The sequence below is a fragment of the Sceloporus undulatus genome, chromosome 7 (genome assembly GCF_019175285.1).
Source record: "Sceloporus undulatus isolate JIND9_A2432 ecotype Alabama chromosome 7, SceUnd_v1.1, whole genome shotgun sequence".
Classification (NCBI taxonomy): Eukaryota; Metazoa; Chordata; class Lepidosauria; order Squamata; family Phrynosomatidae; genus Sceloporus; species Sceloporus undulatus.
In genome coordinates, this window is record NC_056528.1 from 19013685 (window position 1) to 19029007 (window position 15323).

Consider the following 15323-nt stretch of genomic DNA (forward strand, 5'->3'; position numbering starts at 1 on the left):
GTCTCCTCATCATCCATACCCAGCCCTCCCTCCTATCCACTTTGAGGCAGGAGACTGAGTCTGAAATGCAAAAATGTATGTGTGCTTTTATATAAGTGCAATAGCAGTCAGAAGGTTGGAATCAGAAATTTGTCTCCACCAGGCATGGCAAGATCGGCTCAGGCACTTGCATAAATGTTTTCTCTGCAAAAAGTTACGGAGAGAACAAAACACTGCTTAGCTTAATCATCCCCAAAGAATCTGGCAGGCCAGCTGCAAGCAAAATGCCAGACCTCCAGTCACTTGCCAGAAGGTAAACAAGACCAAATGCTCTCTTTTCCTCTCTGTCTCCCTATTTCTCTCTCCCTAAGGGGAGGGAAAAAAACACACACTGAGCCTCCTGAAAACCATTTTTATATACAGTCAGCCCTCCATATCCGCAGATTTTTTTATTCACAGATGCAAGCACCCATGGGTTGAAAATATCCCAAGAAATATACATTCCTACAAGGAAAACTTGATTTAGCCATTTGATATAAGGGACACCTTATAATATTTCATGGGACTTGAGCATCCACAGATTTTGGTTTCTACAGAGGGTCCTGGAACCAAACCCCAGCGGATACCAGGGGCCAACTGAACAGGAAAACATTCATCACATTCTGAGAATGTGGGCATATTGCTTCGGGCTCAGCTGCCTGCATGTGTGCTGTATGCCTTCAAGTTGTTTCCAACTTATGGCAACCCTAAGGCAAACCTATCATGGGGTTTTCTTGGCAAGATTTTTCAGAGGAGGTTTGCCATTGCCTTCCATTGAGGCTGAGAGCATGTGACTTGCCCATTGTCATCCAGTGGGTTTCATGGTCAAGTGGTAACCAAACCCTGGTTTCCAGTGTTCATAGCCCAGTCTTCATAGCCCAGCTTTCAAACCACTCTGCCATGCTGCTTTCTTCCTCCCTAAACTTGAATCCCCATGGCCATTCTGTTCTGTTGCCAATGAAAGGAGAGGACTGCTAATTGTACTTTTGTGAACAACCTCTCTGTCGGGAATGCATGTCTCATGCCCTTTCACATTTCACAGATAGAAACTATGATGCATGTGGCCAAGCAGCCTCAGTGTGGTCAAGGTGGTGGAAGTGATTAATGAGGATGAACACAGTCAGTTTAGGAGATGATGCAGCAGTTTGCTTTTGTCTGAGCTCCTGGGAAGGGCAAAATTCTGCCTCCCCATGTCCTACCCCTCCTACAGTGGATCCTTGTTTTGGCTTGCCAATGAGACCCATCTTTAGATGTCTCAGTGAGGCCCATGTCATTCTTCTGGATGAGGGGATGTGAGGACCTGAGACCTTCAAGCACTGCCCACCAGGATCTCACATCCAGCCATCTTTGGTGACTTCGAGGGACCCATTGTCTCTCATCTAGTGATGTAATTCTTCATGAATTTCATTCTTGAAGTAATTTTTAAAAATGCCATTCCCACTGAACGAAAGTCCTCAAAAACCAGAGTCCTGGACTGGAAGGAAGTTTTGCAGCTTGGAACTTATTCTAAGCAAAATTTGTATAATGATAATGATACATTTATATCCTCCTTTCCTTCCAGCAATGAGATTCAAGGTGGCTGACAACATCTCTATAACAATAAAGATAAAAAGTCTACAAAATTTTTGATAATAATAACAAATAATAAAAAATTTATTTGTATACCGCTTTTCCGTCTGATCAAAGCAGTTCACATTATACCGGTTATGTGACATATGTCACAATACAATACAATGCAATAGAAAGCAGTACAATAATCAAGCAATACAGTATATCAAACAGTTACATCAGCAATATTACACAATTCAATAAAAGTCTCATAGCATATACAAATCAATTTAAAAACTATCAGTTGTGGTTGGATATCCGGATCTTGATTAGGGTATTCTATCTCTAATTTAGCAAATTGATAAAAGCAATTTGCTAAAAAAAAAAAAAAAAGCCAATTTGTCAGATGAAAAGAAGGAAAGGGGCTAACGACACAGAGGAGATTATCTCATTAGCTTCGCTGCCTGGATAGACCCTGGATGTAACTTTCTTAAGGCGGATCTTATTGCATTTATCCATCGCTGGGCAGTATGCACCCCGTTTGCAACCCAGGCTTTTCCGAGCTTGTCCTGCACCTTTTCAACAATGGGAAAATCCCATTCTTGGAAAGCTACAAGAGAAGCCTGGGTTGCATACGGGCTGCATACTGCCTAGTGATGCCATAAAATGTTGCTTAATAAAGTTACATACCAGGTCTACCTCAGCTGCAAAGCTAATGTGATAATCTCCAGAGGCATGCACTAGAATGCTGATGTCTCTGCTAAGAACAGCAGCCAAAAAGGCTGACAACACCTCCATGCTCTTGACTTGCATAACTCCACCAGTTGGCCTTTGCTTAAACCTTGACCTATGGAGGAAGCACTCTCCTTTGGGGATGGTGAAATTTGACCTCAGAAGCTGGCTCTTGTCCAAGCTCTTTCCAGATTGAATGGACTTGGCATTTGTTGCTTATTTCTCATTTAAATCAGTCAAATCTGTTTGGCTTGGCTGCATGTCAGAAGTTTGACTGGGGCCATGGGTCTATCTTGGGATGCCAATGTGGAAATGTGAGATCAGAACGATTCTTTGAATGCTACTTCTTAAACTGAAAGACAATCAAATGAGATTCTCAGCGTCTCTTTCTCAGTGATTCAATATATGTCCTTGAGTATATTCACCCTACACTTTTATAGCAGCTTGATACAATATAGAGACTATAGGCAGGTGGTATCTATCGTTTCATAGCATATTTAGAATTCTCTGCCAAAGAGCTGCCATGATGTTATTCACAGAGCTGAAGTTGGGAATTCAAAAGACTTCCCTTAAACTACAAATCCCAGGATTGTGTAGAATGGAGCCGTAGTAGATAAAACTGGGAAACGTGTGCAGCGTGCAAAATTCAGAGACATAGCCAGGTTAGGAATATCAGTATGCAAAGGGATCTTGTAGCACCTGTGTCATTCCTGGGCAACACTTCATTCCATGTATCTAGGGAAGTAGACCAAGTCTTCAAAAGCTAATGCTACAACTTCTTTTGCACAGCTAGTCTCAAAGGTGTCACAAGATCCCTTCTGAATGTGCAATGTAGATACACCCCTGATAACTATGGGAACAGAAGCAATGGTGTAAATACAATTCCAAGGACAACATTCATGCAGGCAACTTTTGTTAGCAGACAACTTAGGTGGCAAGGTTTTGAAACGATTCCTCAAATCTCCTGCTGCCTGTTTATTGCTCATTCTCCTCCCCTCTCTTTCTTGTCTCTTTTCAGGGAATGCTCATAGAAGGCCCACCGGGCCCAGAAGGTCCAGCGGTAAGTAGTGTCCTGTGTATTTCTTCCTCCTTTCTTCCTGCTTTGCACAAAATAATGCATCCCCCCCCCCATTGCTGGAGGAGATATGCAGAAGACAGCTGTTTCCCTGGGTACAATTACTTCCATATGATGGCCCTGGATCTAGATGCCTTCCAAGGTCAATTTCACCATGCTAAAGTAAACAGATCATTCTCATACTTTTGCTCTCCATGATGCATGTAAGTTTACACACTCACTTCCTTTTTGTCTTGCAGCTAATACATTCTTTCTTTCTTTCTTTCTCCCTCCACGGCAGGGTCTTCCAGGTCCTCCAGGAACAACTGGGCCAATGGGCCCAGTAGGCGATCCTGGAGAAAGGGTGAGTTCTCTTGCATTTCTGTGTACATGGAAAATAGTGATTGAGTCCTAATTAGAAGCAACATTCTTTTCTTTTTTGAAAGTCCTTTATTTGGCAAATGATCTCGGAGATGCAACCTTGCTTTGGTGCAAGGCTCCCCATCTGCCACCAGATGGTGTCCACACCGTCTACTTCAGCCATGCCCATACTTTGGTCCTTTAGGTGTTTTGGACTCCAGCTCCCACAACCCCTTGCCAACTTGGTCAGAAGCCAGGAATCCTGGGAGCTGAACTCCAAAACATCTGGAAGACCAAAGCTTAGGAACCACTAGTCTGAATTTAGATCTTCTGGTTGCACAGGGGAAATAGGATGTTGAGCCATTGTCTAAACATCTAAGCATGCTTTGTCCACATGGAGGAACATCTTACCTACAGCTTGGAAAGGTTCCTTTCTGGGGGGCCACAGCTTCCTAAATCCTTCACACTGCCTAGGGGATTCTGAGCCATGGCTGTGATGTCATGGACTTGCATATAAAACTGTCTCTTGACTTATTGTGTGAGTGTGAAGTCAATAGCTGTTTGGAGGGAGCAAAGGATAGAGTGTTGATGTGAATGCTGGTTGATGGAATATTTGGTGAGGTTTGTGAGACAATTGATGAATGACAAAGTTTGAATTTGAGTTGGAGGGGAGGTCAGTGTAGGTTTGAGTTAGACAAGGGTTGGGGATGAGAGAAAGGAGTTTGAGCCAAGTTTAAATATTTGAAAGGGTGCCATCTGGAAGAAGCAATGGATTCAAACTAGAGGAAAAGAGATTCCCCCTAAACACTAGGAAGAAGTTCCTGATGGGAAGAGCTGTTTGATAGAGGAGGTCTTTAAGCAGAGGCTGGATGACCATCTGTCAGGGATGCTTTGACTGAGAGTTCCTGCATGGCAGGGGGTTGAACTGGATAGCCCTTGAGGTCTCTTCCAACTCTATGATTCTATGAATATGCCGCTGTCTTAGAGAGTGGTGGTGTCTCCTTTTGGAGTTTTTTAAACAGGTCAGACAGTCTTCTGTCAAGAGTGATTTCATTGGGGTTGGACTGGATAGGCTTTGTGGTGTCTTCCAGTTCAGATTCCATGAAATTTCAGGCATGCGACAATTGCATTTCATGAAGATAGTTCCTTTTTTTAAAATGGAGAAGTGTTGCAATCTCAAGGCAAAGAAAAGCCAGTTTGTGCATGAGCTGTAGAGCCTGCCATCCCTCTTAATGAACGCGGATGCCAGGAAAAAAAAAGACTTTTGACCCACTTGCGTTATTGCAAATAAAATACATCCGACTTGTGTCAAGGCTGTTTCAAACACAGGGAATGCGCTCGGCTATTTCAAGCTGGGGTAAATTTGCTGGATTTATTTCTCGGGAGTATAATATGTTTAACAGAGCAAGGAAAAATGTAGGATTCCAAGATCTAAATGCATTATGTGTTGCTTTCTGAGCCTCATCCAATAAAAAGGGAAGGCTTCATTTGCAATCCTCCTTTAAGCCAGCAGAAGGAGCTCCAGTGTTTAATCTAATTCTCCAAAAATGTTTCGTTTTATTGTTTTAATAATCCGTGACATTCTTTCATTCTTTGTGCTCGACTTGGATTTTTTTCCTCTTGAGCTGGCTGTCTTCCTATTTGGACACCAAAAGCAAATTTGGATTCTTGTGTTATATTTCCTAAGCTTGTGGGACATGCCCTTAGATCTTTCCATGTTCAGAAACAATGTAGTGTGAAAATTCAAAAATGTCCTTTGTTGGAAGCAAGAAAAAGAGGAGATAAAAACAAGTATCTTTCCATATGAAAGAACCAACTGTAGTGGAGCAAAGCTTTCAGGATACTCTCAGTATTAGGGATGGAAACTTTTGTTTTCTCCTTGGCGAATGAGCTTTTGCATTTGTCTCCATCGTTTTTGCATTTCAGGACTTTTTGAAAATTGCATGCATGCAAAACACAGCATTTTGTGAAAAATGCACTGTTTTGTTCAAAAAGTACAGTTGCACTTTGCGCAAACACAACAGAATTTGGAGGGAAAAAACTATTTCTTGCAAATGGAATTTTGAGGGTTTTTATATGTCTTTGGGACTTTTGTGAGGCATATGAATGAAAACCATTTGTTGACATTGCATAAAACAATGGAGTTGTATAAAAGATGTTTTCTGCACACAGAACAAACCATTTATGAAATTTTCATGAAGAAGTTCTATAATAGAGAACAAAAGAAGCTCACACAGATAATATTTGTGAATGTCCTTCCGATAGACATTCAGTACTTCAATTTCCACTCAGCCATGGAAACCCACTGGGTGCCCTTGGACAAGTTATACTCTCTCAGCCTCAGGAGAAGGCAATGGCAAATCATCTCTAAACAAATCTTACCAAGAAAAGCCCAGGATAGAGTCACCCTAAGTTAGAAAAAACTTGAATGCACACTACACACATACACACTGTTATGATTTATTAGACTGTACTAAAGAACCAGTGGTGCATAGTGGTTTGAGTGTTGGACTATGTCTCTGGAGACCACAGTTCAGATCCCTGTCCTTTGGGTAACCTTGGGAAAGTTACACTCTCTCATCCTCAGAGGAAGGCAAAGGCAAATCCCCATCTGAACAAAATTTGCCAAGAAAACCCAATGATAGGTCCACCTTAGTGTCACCAAAAGTCAGAAATGATTTGAAGACACACAACAACAACAACAACAACAACAAACCAAAGCAGGTCCTGTCGCGTATTTTCCACCAACACCATCTTTGGGATTAGCCATTGGGTTCCATGCCAAGGTTCTAGTGAATCCATTCCGGGTTTTATTCCAGATGTTTAAGGGGCTTTCTTGCTGTGTGCCTTCAAGTCGTTTCCAATTTATGATGACCCTAAGGCGAACCTATCATGTCATTTTCCATTGCCAAGCAGGGATTTGAACCCTGATCTCCAGAGATGTAGTCTAGCGCTCAAACCACTACACCATGCTGGCTGTATTTAAAAGTTACATGTCTACATTTTTGAATGGGTTGCCCTGATATCCACCTGGTCTGGCCATGAGCAGAACACTTGTGTAGTATTCAACATGGAAAACATTAGCTGAAATAGGTAGACTGGACATGGGGTTAAAAAACCTTCTTGGTTAGAGGCTGGACTCTGAAACCACTGATCTAAAGGATGCTCAAATTCTCCACATCATGCTAGAGATGCCCTAAAAGAAAAATCAGGACCAGTTTATTCTGTTAATTTAGGACTGACACCTAGTGGCCCAATTGGACAGGTGCAAGGAAGGTCTTATTCTTTTCATCCTTAAAGTAGAACTTGGGAAAATATGCTTTTTTTTTTTTTTGTTCCCTAACTGACCCTAAGTCCCTAAGGGTCACTTAGGAAGTTAGGGTCACTTAAGAACTACAGCTCCCAGAATCCTCAACCAGCGTGACCACTGATATCTGGTCCAAAAAGATTGTGGCTGGCTTCCAGTTAAGCATTTATGTCATTGTAAACAGGCTTATGAACACATAAAGGTGAATTGTGGCATTGCACAAAGCTTGTATTCTCAGGAGGGGCGTCAAGATATATCTGTGTCTCCAGGGCTATTACAAAACACAACCAACAGCAGAGACATTGTGCCATTGTGCAAAGGGAAGCCAAAAGCTATAGGACTTAATGCAAAATGGAAACTCCTATTAAACAACACAACGCTACACAGGTTCCTGAGATACACCCCATTGCAATTCACCAAAAGTGTTGCAGGTCCATTGGCCAGAGGAAGATATCTCTCCATGCCATCTTAACTGAGAGTAACAACAACAGCAGCAATGTCTTCACAAAATGCAGGCCTGTGACTAATATTGCCATATTTTTTTCTCACCTGTATGATTTTTAATCCCCTCACCTGATGAAGAAGCCAATGGAGCTTCGAAACCTTGCAACATGCATTCTGTGCATTTTGGTTGGGCCAATAAAAGTATCACTGTTTTGTGGATCTGGGCTGTTATTGTACTTTTCTGGATACGAGTTTGTCTCCCATCTGCCAAATAACACTCCCCGCACCCCAGCCACAATTTGCAATGGAACACGCCTGACCTTATTACTGTAACTGCCAAGTTTTATTGCAAAGCCTGTGTAAGATACCTTTGGGAAAAGACTGGAGTTTGGCGAGCCAAGTTTCATCTCCAGCTCTTGGCTTTATCTTGGCTCGGAAGCTCTTTCCCCTCAATTCAAATTGGACAAATCTGAACACGGAGGATGTATGTGAAATTTGACAAGAGAGTGTTTTCCAGAGACTGGGCTACAAATCCCCGGAGGCAGCGTAGTTCTCTGATTTAGGCTTGGAGATAAAAGAGTCCTAGTTCATGTGCAAAAGAGAAACAAGATTAGAAGTAAAGGAAAGGGTGGAGATGAGTTTGTATCCTTTCATAAGAATCCAGTAGTTGCACAATTGTTTATTGTGATTGAATATTATTATGTGTAGAATATTCGGCCATTTCCCAACCCTCATTGAAAAAAGGGCTCCCATCCTTTGTGATTCCCAGCTGAGATGTTGCAAGATTCTTTACTGTTCAGGACATTTTTCTTTGCAAAGTTTGAACATGCTGAACCACTATCACAAATTTGTCCCAATTTTTGCCTTTTTGGGGAGAAATTGCTTGTTTAACACAGTCATCCCCAGCCTGCTACTCTTCCAGATCCCTTTGGATTGCATCTCCCATCATTCCCAGGCAGCATCACCCAAGTTGTTGTACATCTGAAGGCTACTGTCTTGAGGAAGGCTGTTTTAATCTCAGTGAAATACCTATGTTCCCCCCACCCTCTGCTGCTGCCGTTGTCGCAAGTCTGCTTATTTACGGTCCTTTGATGGCCCCCATAATAATCTTCCCAGTGGCTGTGACATGATTGAGCATGAAAGAGCTGGCTGCGCAGCATCGATCCTTCCTTGCGAGGAAGTCAATATTGCAGCTTGTTCTTTCAGCAGGGGATCAGAGGGAGTCTGGCCATTCATGGTGAAGGTTGTGGAGTTACAGCTCCTAATACTCTCGTCTTGGTTTCTCTTATATTAAAGGGAAGTGGTGCGGAAAGTCAGCTTTTCCTGTTCAGTTCAGAGATAGGCATTGTTAAGGCTTCAGTAGAGCTTTGCAATGGTCAAGCAGTGATGGTCAGTCCAGGGATGGTCTGACAGTCTGGCATATTGACACAGATGGTTAGGTTTTGCTGGCCAGAATCCTTTGGCTTGCTGTACTGGCAGTACCTCCAGTGATGCCATCATAGTATTTTGGAGGCTTTGCAGAAGGAGGGATCCACTATCTTCTCACACAAAGTTCAAGCATCTGGTCTAAAGAAGATTTGGGTTTTGCCATCCAGAATCCTTTGGATGGTTATACTGGCTTTAGCCGCAATGAATCCAGCATAGTATTTTTGAGTCTTTTCAGAAGCAGCAGTCCAGTATCTTCTCACACAATGTTGAAACGACCGGTCTAAAGAAGATTTGGGCTTTGCCATCCAGAATCCTTTGGGTAGTTATGCTGGCATTACCCCCAGCAATGCCAGTGTAGTACTATTGAGGCTTTGTGGAAGGAGGGATCCAACATCTTCTTACACAACGTTGAAGCACCTGGTCTAAAGAAGACCAACGTTGCTGGCCAGAATCTTTTGGGTGCTTATACTGGCAGTATCCTCAATGATGCCAGTGTAGTACTTTTGAGGCTTTGCAGAAGGAGGGATCCTACATCTTCTTACACAATATGTTAAGTAAGGGTTCCTGGGTGCAACCCTGCTCTACTTACAGCCCGTGGTCAACCATAGTGGAGCATCTAGTCATCTTGAGCTTTCAAACCTGGGAAAGGCTATTCTTTCTTTTAAAATGGAAATGTAGTGACAGAGTTAGTTTGGTTGGAGTGTGTAGGGAAGGCTTGCAGAAAAGAGTAAGAGGTCAACATCTACCTTTTTATTATTTCATTTATATACCATCTTTTTCCTGGAGTGAGGCTCATGGCAGCGTATTTGCAAATAAAGCTAATCAAGTATTATTAATCAATGCTATTTGATTCAACAATGTAGTCAGAGGAGGTTAGATGCCAGAGGCAAGGCTAGGTCCCACAACTCCGAATGCATGTAACAAACGCCCACAAGAAGGTGCTATCAAGATGTATATATGTTTGTGTCATAGAGAGAGCTAAAGCCATAGAGAAATCCAGTTTTTGCTCTCCATTTTGGGGACTTGACAATTGAAATTCATCCTTTAAGTGTGGTATTTTAGCTCCAGATTTTGTATGTTGGTGTTTCTTGATTGTTTTGGTGGGCATCAAATATTAAATCTCATAAGCTGTCAAGTACGAACATGATGGCAGGGTAATTAATTACGTGCAGCGTTTCAGATTGTATTGTGGATTGAAACACTGCATGTAATTAATGACCCCAACATTGTGCTAGTTTTTGACAGCTCCTCGGATTTAATATTTGATGCCCACCAAAACAATCATCGGCAATAAGTATACAATGCTTCAGTATTTAAAAAGAGCAGCCCTTCCCATCTTCGGAATGGCATTTCATGCATGAAACATCAGATGCTAAATACTAGTCCGTGTCAGTTATCAAAACATTGTGGCATATCATAGATCAGCTAGATCAAATACTGACCTGATTTGTATTGAGGTGTAGTGGGTATGTAAACCTTGACAAATGTCATCCATGTGGGTAAGAATGAGTAAGCATACTGTTTTCTCTCAGCTCTGAGAAAGTTTTCAAAAACTATACAATTTTCAAGAGCTATTCGCAGTTTGGGATTTATTCTGTGAAAAATGCATGCTGGCTTTTTGGACAGGAAAAAATCAGGTTTTCTGCATAGCGGTGTTATTTTTTACTACCATTTTGAGTGCAAAAACCCACCCACATACACACATTTTTGTATGTTCAATAAATCCCAAACTGAGGATTTCATCTGTCCAACCTTGTTAGGGTTTCCCAGCTCATTCAGGAATTGGAAAACCCATTTATCATCTATTATTTAAATACCTTCAAGTATTTTTTCCATCCCACATGGCAATCCCAAACAGAGTTTAGACCTTTACTGATTGTCTCATCATTCAGTAATTGATTCAGTGGGTTTACTTTAGAGGCTCACCCATAGGATTCAAGCTATAGAAAGCAAATGTAGAATATTAAAAGACAAATAGCAAAATATTGGACTGGTAGTTAAAGATTTCCTATACCTTTGCTTAGTTATTAACCAAAATGGATACTGTAAAGATTTTAGGGCTTGGTATTGTGGAGCGACCACATGGTCCCGAGCCCTATTGCATGGCGGCAATGCCATTATGGTGTAGCCCCATCCACATGGGGGCTGCCATGATGACACAAGCATGGCGCAGCATCTGCATGTTGCAGCACCACGCTTGCATCATCGACATGCGCCAGTGCGCCAGTGGTGCACTCATGGCATCTGCCGCATGCACCAAAAAGAACCTGCTTTTAGTTGGTTCATTTTGGTACAGAGGAAGGCCATGTGGTTTGGCTGATGTGGCATTCCTCAAGAGCAAAGATGGCCGCCTTCAGCCTGCCCTTTCAGGGTGGTCTATGGAGCCCCTAAGACTGGTAAAGGTAGCCATGAAAGAACTACCTACGTTCTTCAAATGTAAAGACATATCATCAAAACTCCTTAATCAGAATCATCCCCATATCAAATTTCATTAGCAGCCAAGATGCATGAACTTTCATTAGAAGCCAAGATGACTAAGCAGAGATTATTGTGCTTTGGGTATATCATGAGCTGAAATGTTTCATTGAAAAAGATGATAAGATTTGGTAAAATAGAAGATAGTAGGAAAAAAGGGAAACAATACCTCAGGTGGATTGAGACTAGGATGCAAGCAATGGATTCAAACTACAGGAAAAGAGAGTCCACTTAAGCATTAGATAGAACTTCCTGAGAGTAAGAGCTGTTCAACAGTGGAAGATGCTCCCTTGTGGAGTCTCCTTCTTTGCAGGTCTTAAAACAGAGGCTGAATGGCCATCTGCTAGGGGTGCTTGGATTGTGTGCTTCTGCATGGCAGAATGGTGTTAGACGGGATGTCTTGGTGGTCTCTTCCAACTCATTGATTCTGTGATTCGGTCAAGGAAGCCATGATCTTTAGTTTACAAGACCTAAACAGGGCAGCGGATATCTGAAGATCTTGGTGGTCTGTGATTCATAGGATCACCTTAAGTCAAGGTTGAATTGATGGCAAATAATAACAGTTAAACTCTGGGAGTATCTACAGAAAATTCGGCCTCAGCAGCGGCGCAGGCTGTTTAGGAAAACTGGGGCATAGGGAGGGGGGAATATGTGTTTCTGCTCTCCCAAGAGCACATATATATATTATTTACTCACCTCTCCAGTAACTTGTGGCAGCTTTTACGGCATGATTTTAAAACCTCACAAATTATTGAAGTCAAACATCCACCCACTTGGGAACCATAGAAGTGAAACTTGTTCAAATGGCAATAAAGAAAAAGCCCAGGATTGATCTATTCTAAGACGCTTGCTTAAGAATTTAGGCCTTGAAAAAAATCCTTAAATTTGCTCAAGGTAGAGAACAAGGGGGGAAAAACTTCCTGTGGGGATGTTGTTCCAGAAATAAAGGGCTATATTTGAAATGGTCAGACTCTTTTACTGCCAGTGATCTAACATTTTCTTCTCTTTGGGTTGCTTGCGTTGGTACAAGAAGATTAGCAGTAAAGACAGGACAATCCCTCTGGATCAATTTTATTTGCCTACTTATTTAGGTTATCGATAGGTGGTTGGATCATCTATGTATGTGCCTGTAGTAGATATATTGTTACAATTTTATTGTTAATTTGGAGATTAGTGTGTTTGCCACTGTCAAAGGTTGTTTTAAAAATACAAAAATACATTTACTATGAAAATGGTTTTGTTGCATTTCTCCAAATCCCACCAGTGTTTTCTCCGACTTGCAGAGTTGTGAGAGTTTGCTTTCACATTCTTGAAATTGGAAATTGGTCTTAAATGCGTCCCTTTATCTATTTCCCTGAAGTATGCACTTGTACACTTTGAGCATAACGGCTGAGATTGCACATAGGTAGTGTACAATCTCCACATGGAGAATTACTTACTGGTTTGCAGTGCAGGTCTTGTGTTGATCAGCAATACTGAGTGATCCATAGCCGGCATCCATAGTTTTTTATGGGCTTTTCGGACTATGTGGCCATGTTCTAGAAGAGTTTCTTCCTGACGTTTCACCAGCATCTGTGGCTGGCATCTTTCTCTGAAGATGCCAGCCACAGATGCTGGCGAAACGTCAGGAAGAACTCTTCTAAACATGGCCACATAGCTTGAAAAACCGACACAAAACTAATCCTGAGTGAGTTTGCAGCCAAAAGCAAAAACTAATGGGCATCAGGACAGACACCACATGTACAACTTCACTTCTTGAACCTTGGACTGAATACAGCATTCCTAATCAGACAAAAAAAAATGTGTCTACTGATACATATTCCGCATTGAAGCATGTGTTTGAGTGCATTTGTTTTCAATAGTCATCTGCATTTGAAAATCGCATTCTTTCATACACATTTGTTTCTCCCCAAAGCCTACAGTCCTTACAATTTGCAAATTCCCGGAAGTGTTGCATTGATTTTTTCTCTCCTTTCAACAAATCTTCGAAGGTGCAGAAAGCTTTTCTCAAGACTGTAAATCCACCCAAATTCTTTTCTACCTCAATTTAACAGGAAACAGGTCAAATCAGCCCACACCCATCTCTTCTTCAAGAGTGGGTCCTACTGGATAAGAAAGAGTGTTGGCCGAGTCGGCGAATTCCACTGAGTTGAATAATCCTTCCTAATGTTGATAACCTGAAGAGTGGTATCCAAAGTTTAATGGCAACTCTTTATCCTTTCTTTTTGCAGGGTCCTCTGGGAGAGCAGCTTCCAGGAGCAGATGGTTTACCCGGACTCCTGGGACCATGCTTATGCTTCCGGTGAGTATGTTGTTCCCAGCTTTCACTCTTAGGGTGACCAGCTATTCCTACTTGTAGGTACATGTGGACGATATGCATGGATGCATATTTGTTAATGGGAGTAGCACAACCAAATACATGAAGAAAGGACTGTGTACAGGTATAGCTTAGACACATTACCTTTTTGATTTACAACTCCCAGGGTCAATACAGCTTCATCTCTGGAGAGGTCATGCCTTTGACTAAGCATCAAGGGATTCTGGTGGGCTGAGTTTCACTGTAGGAATAAGAAAACTCTGCTCACCAAATTTTCCTCTCTTGCACTCATAGCTTTGGGCAACACTAGACAGCTGTCAATATACAGTGCATAGGATAAAGGCCCAGCCAAATAGCCCCCCTTGCACTTTGTGAGGCTGCTTTGTTCCTCTACAAACTTTTAATCAGCATTGATATAATCTTTTGGCTGTATCTGTTTTAGTTTTTGTAAGCTGCCCTTAGCCTAGGGCTGGAAAAAAAGACAGGATATAATACATATAACAACAGCGGCTGCCGCCACCATTCCCACTGTGGCAGATGGGGACTGGAACTGGGAACAAGAGATGATGGAGTATTTTGGCTGAATCTACGCCCCAAAGATGGCTGGTTAAAGGACAAGCCACCTCTTGGGACTCATGAGCATCTTGGAGTTTGGGATATTCCACACAAAATTCACATGGGGTTGTTTTGTGCGGAAAACAACATCCTTGAAATAAAATAAAATAAAATAAAATATGTGTTCCTGTGTACAAAATGCATATGTTTCCTATGCAGGAAATGGTGGCTGGCATCCTGCTTGGGACTTGCATCCTCATTAAGACCTCATGTATGTGCAAAATTGAATTGAATATCTCTGGCAGCATCTGCATTCTTCCAAGGACTACCATGACGTTATGCCCGTGAACATCCATTGGTAATGGAAGCCAAAGGAGTGGCTAACATATCATGGCCCAGTGCACAATGGGCATCGTCGAGGTGCTCCCTGAACATCTGAACACAGCTAAGAAGTGCCAGAGTACAAAGGCCAAAGGCAATTAGAACATGTTCACTTTTCCCCAGATGTGAATTTTCACAGTTTCAACAACAGGTTTTTGTTGTATTTCTACAACACAGCTACAGATGAAAGTTCCCAAACAAAGACTACAAAGGGACCTTGTAGCACCTTTGACACAACTGAAGGAAAAGTTGGTAGCATGAGCTTATGTAGACTTGAGTCTACTTCCTCAAACATGCATCTGATCTGAGGAAGTAGGCTCAAGTCTACAAAAGCTGATGCTACCAATTCTTCCTTTTATTTAGTTCTCAGTTCTACAAAAAAGTGGGGATTGGAGTCAGAGGGGACAAAGAGTGTTACGCCATTGGTGGTCAGAAGCACATGGAGGGTTGTGTGGCGGAGGGGGGCGGGGTGGGGGGGGTAAGAAAAAAAGGGAAAGAGGAAGAGAAAAAAAAAGGAGAAAAAAAAGGAAGAGGGAAAGGAGACGAATTAAAGTCTAAGTTCATTCAATGTCCTCAAAACATGGACGTTTCGTGAATGACTATACAAGCTTGCAGCCACCAGTTTTTTCTCTGGCAAAACAAAACAGCCATCAAACTTGGCACACAATAGTTTCAAAATCTGCATACGTTGTAAGGAAGGACTT

The 15323-nt window shown here is 42.0% G+C and overlaps 1 protein-coding gene across 1 annotated transcript in view; it reads left to right on the plus strand.

Moving 5' to 3' along the window:
• The first annotated feature begins 13609 nt into the window (after positions 1-13609).
• COL5A1 (collagen type V alpha 1 chain) overlaps positions 13610-15323 on the plus strand; it is a 91308-nt gene continuing 89594 nt past the window's right edge. Inside the window, exon 1 of the mRNA XM_042479321.1 lies at positions 13610-13668. Within this exon, the coding sequence (XP_042335255.1) occupies positions 13654-13668 (15 nt within the window). The 5' untranslated portion in view covers positions 13610-13653. The remainder of the gene's footprint in view (positions 13669-15323) is intronic.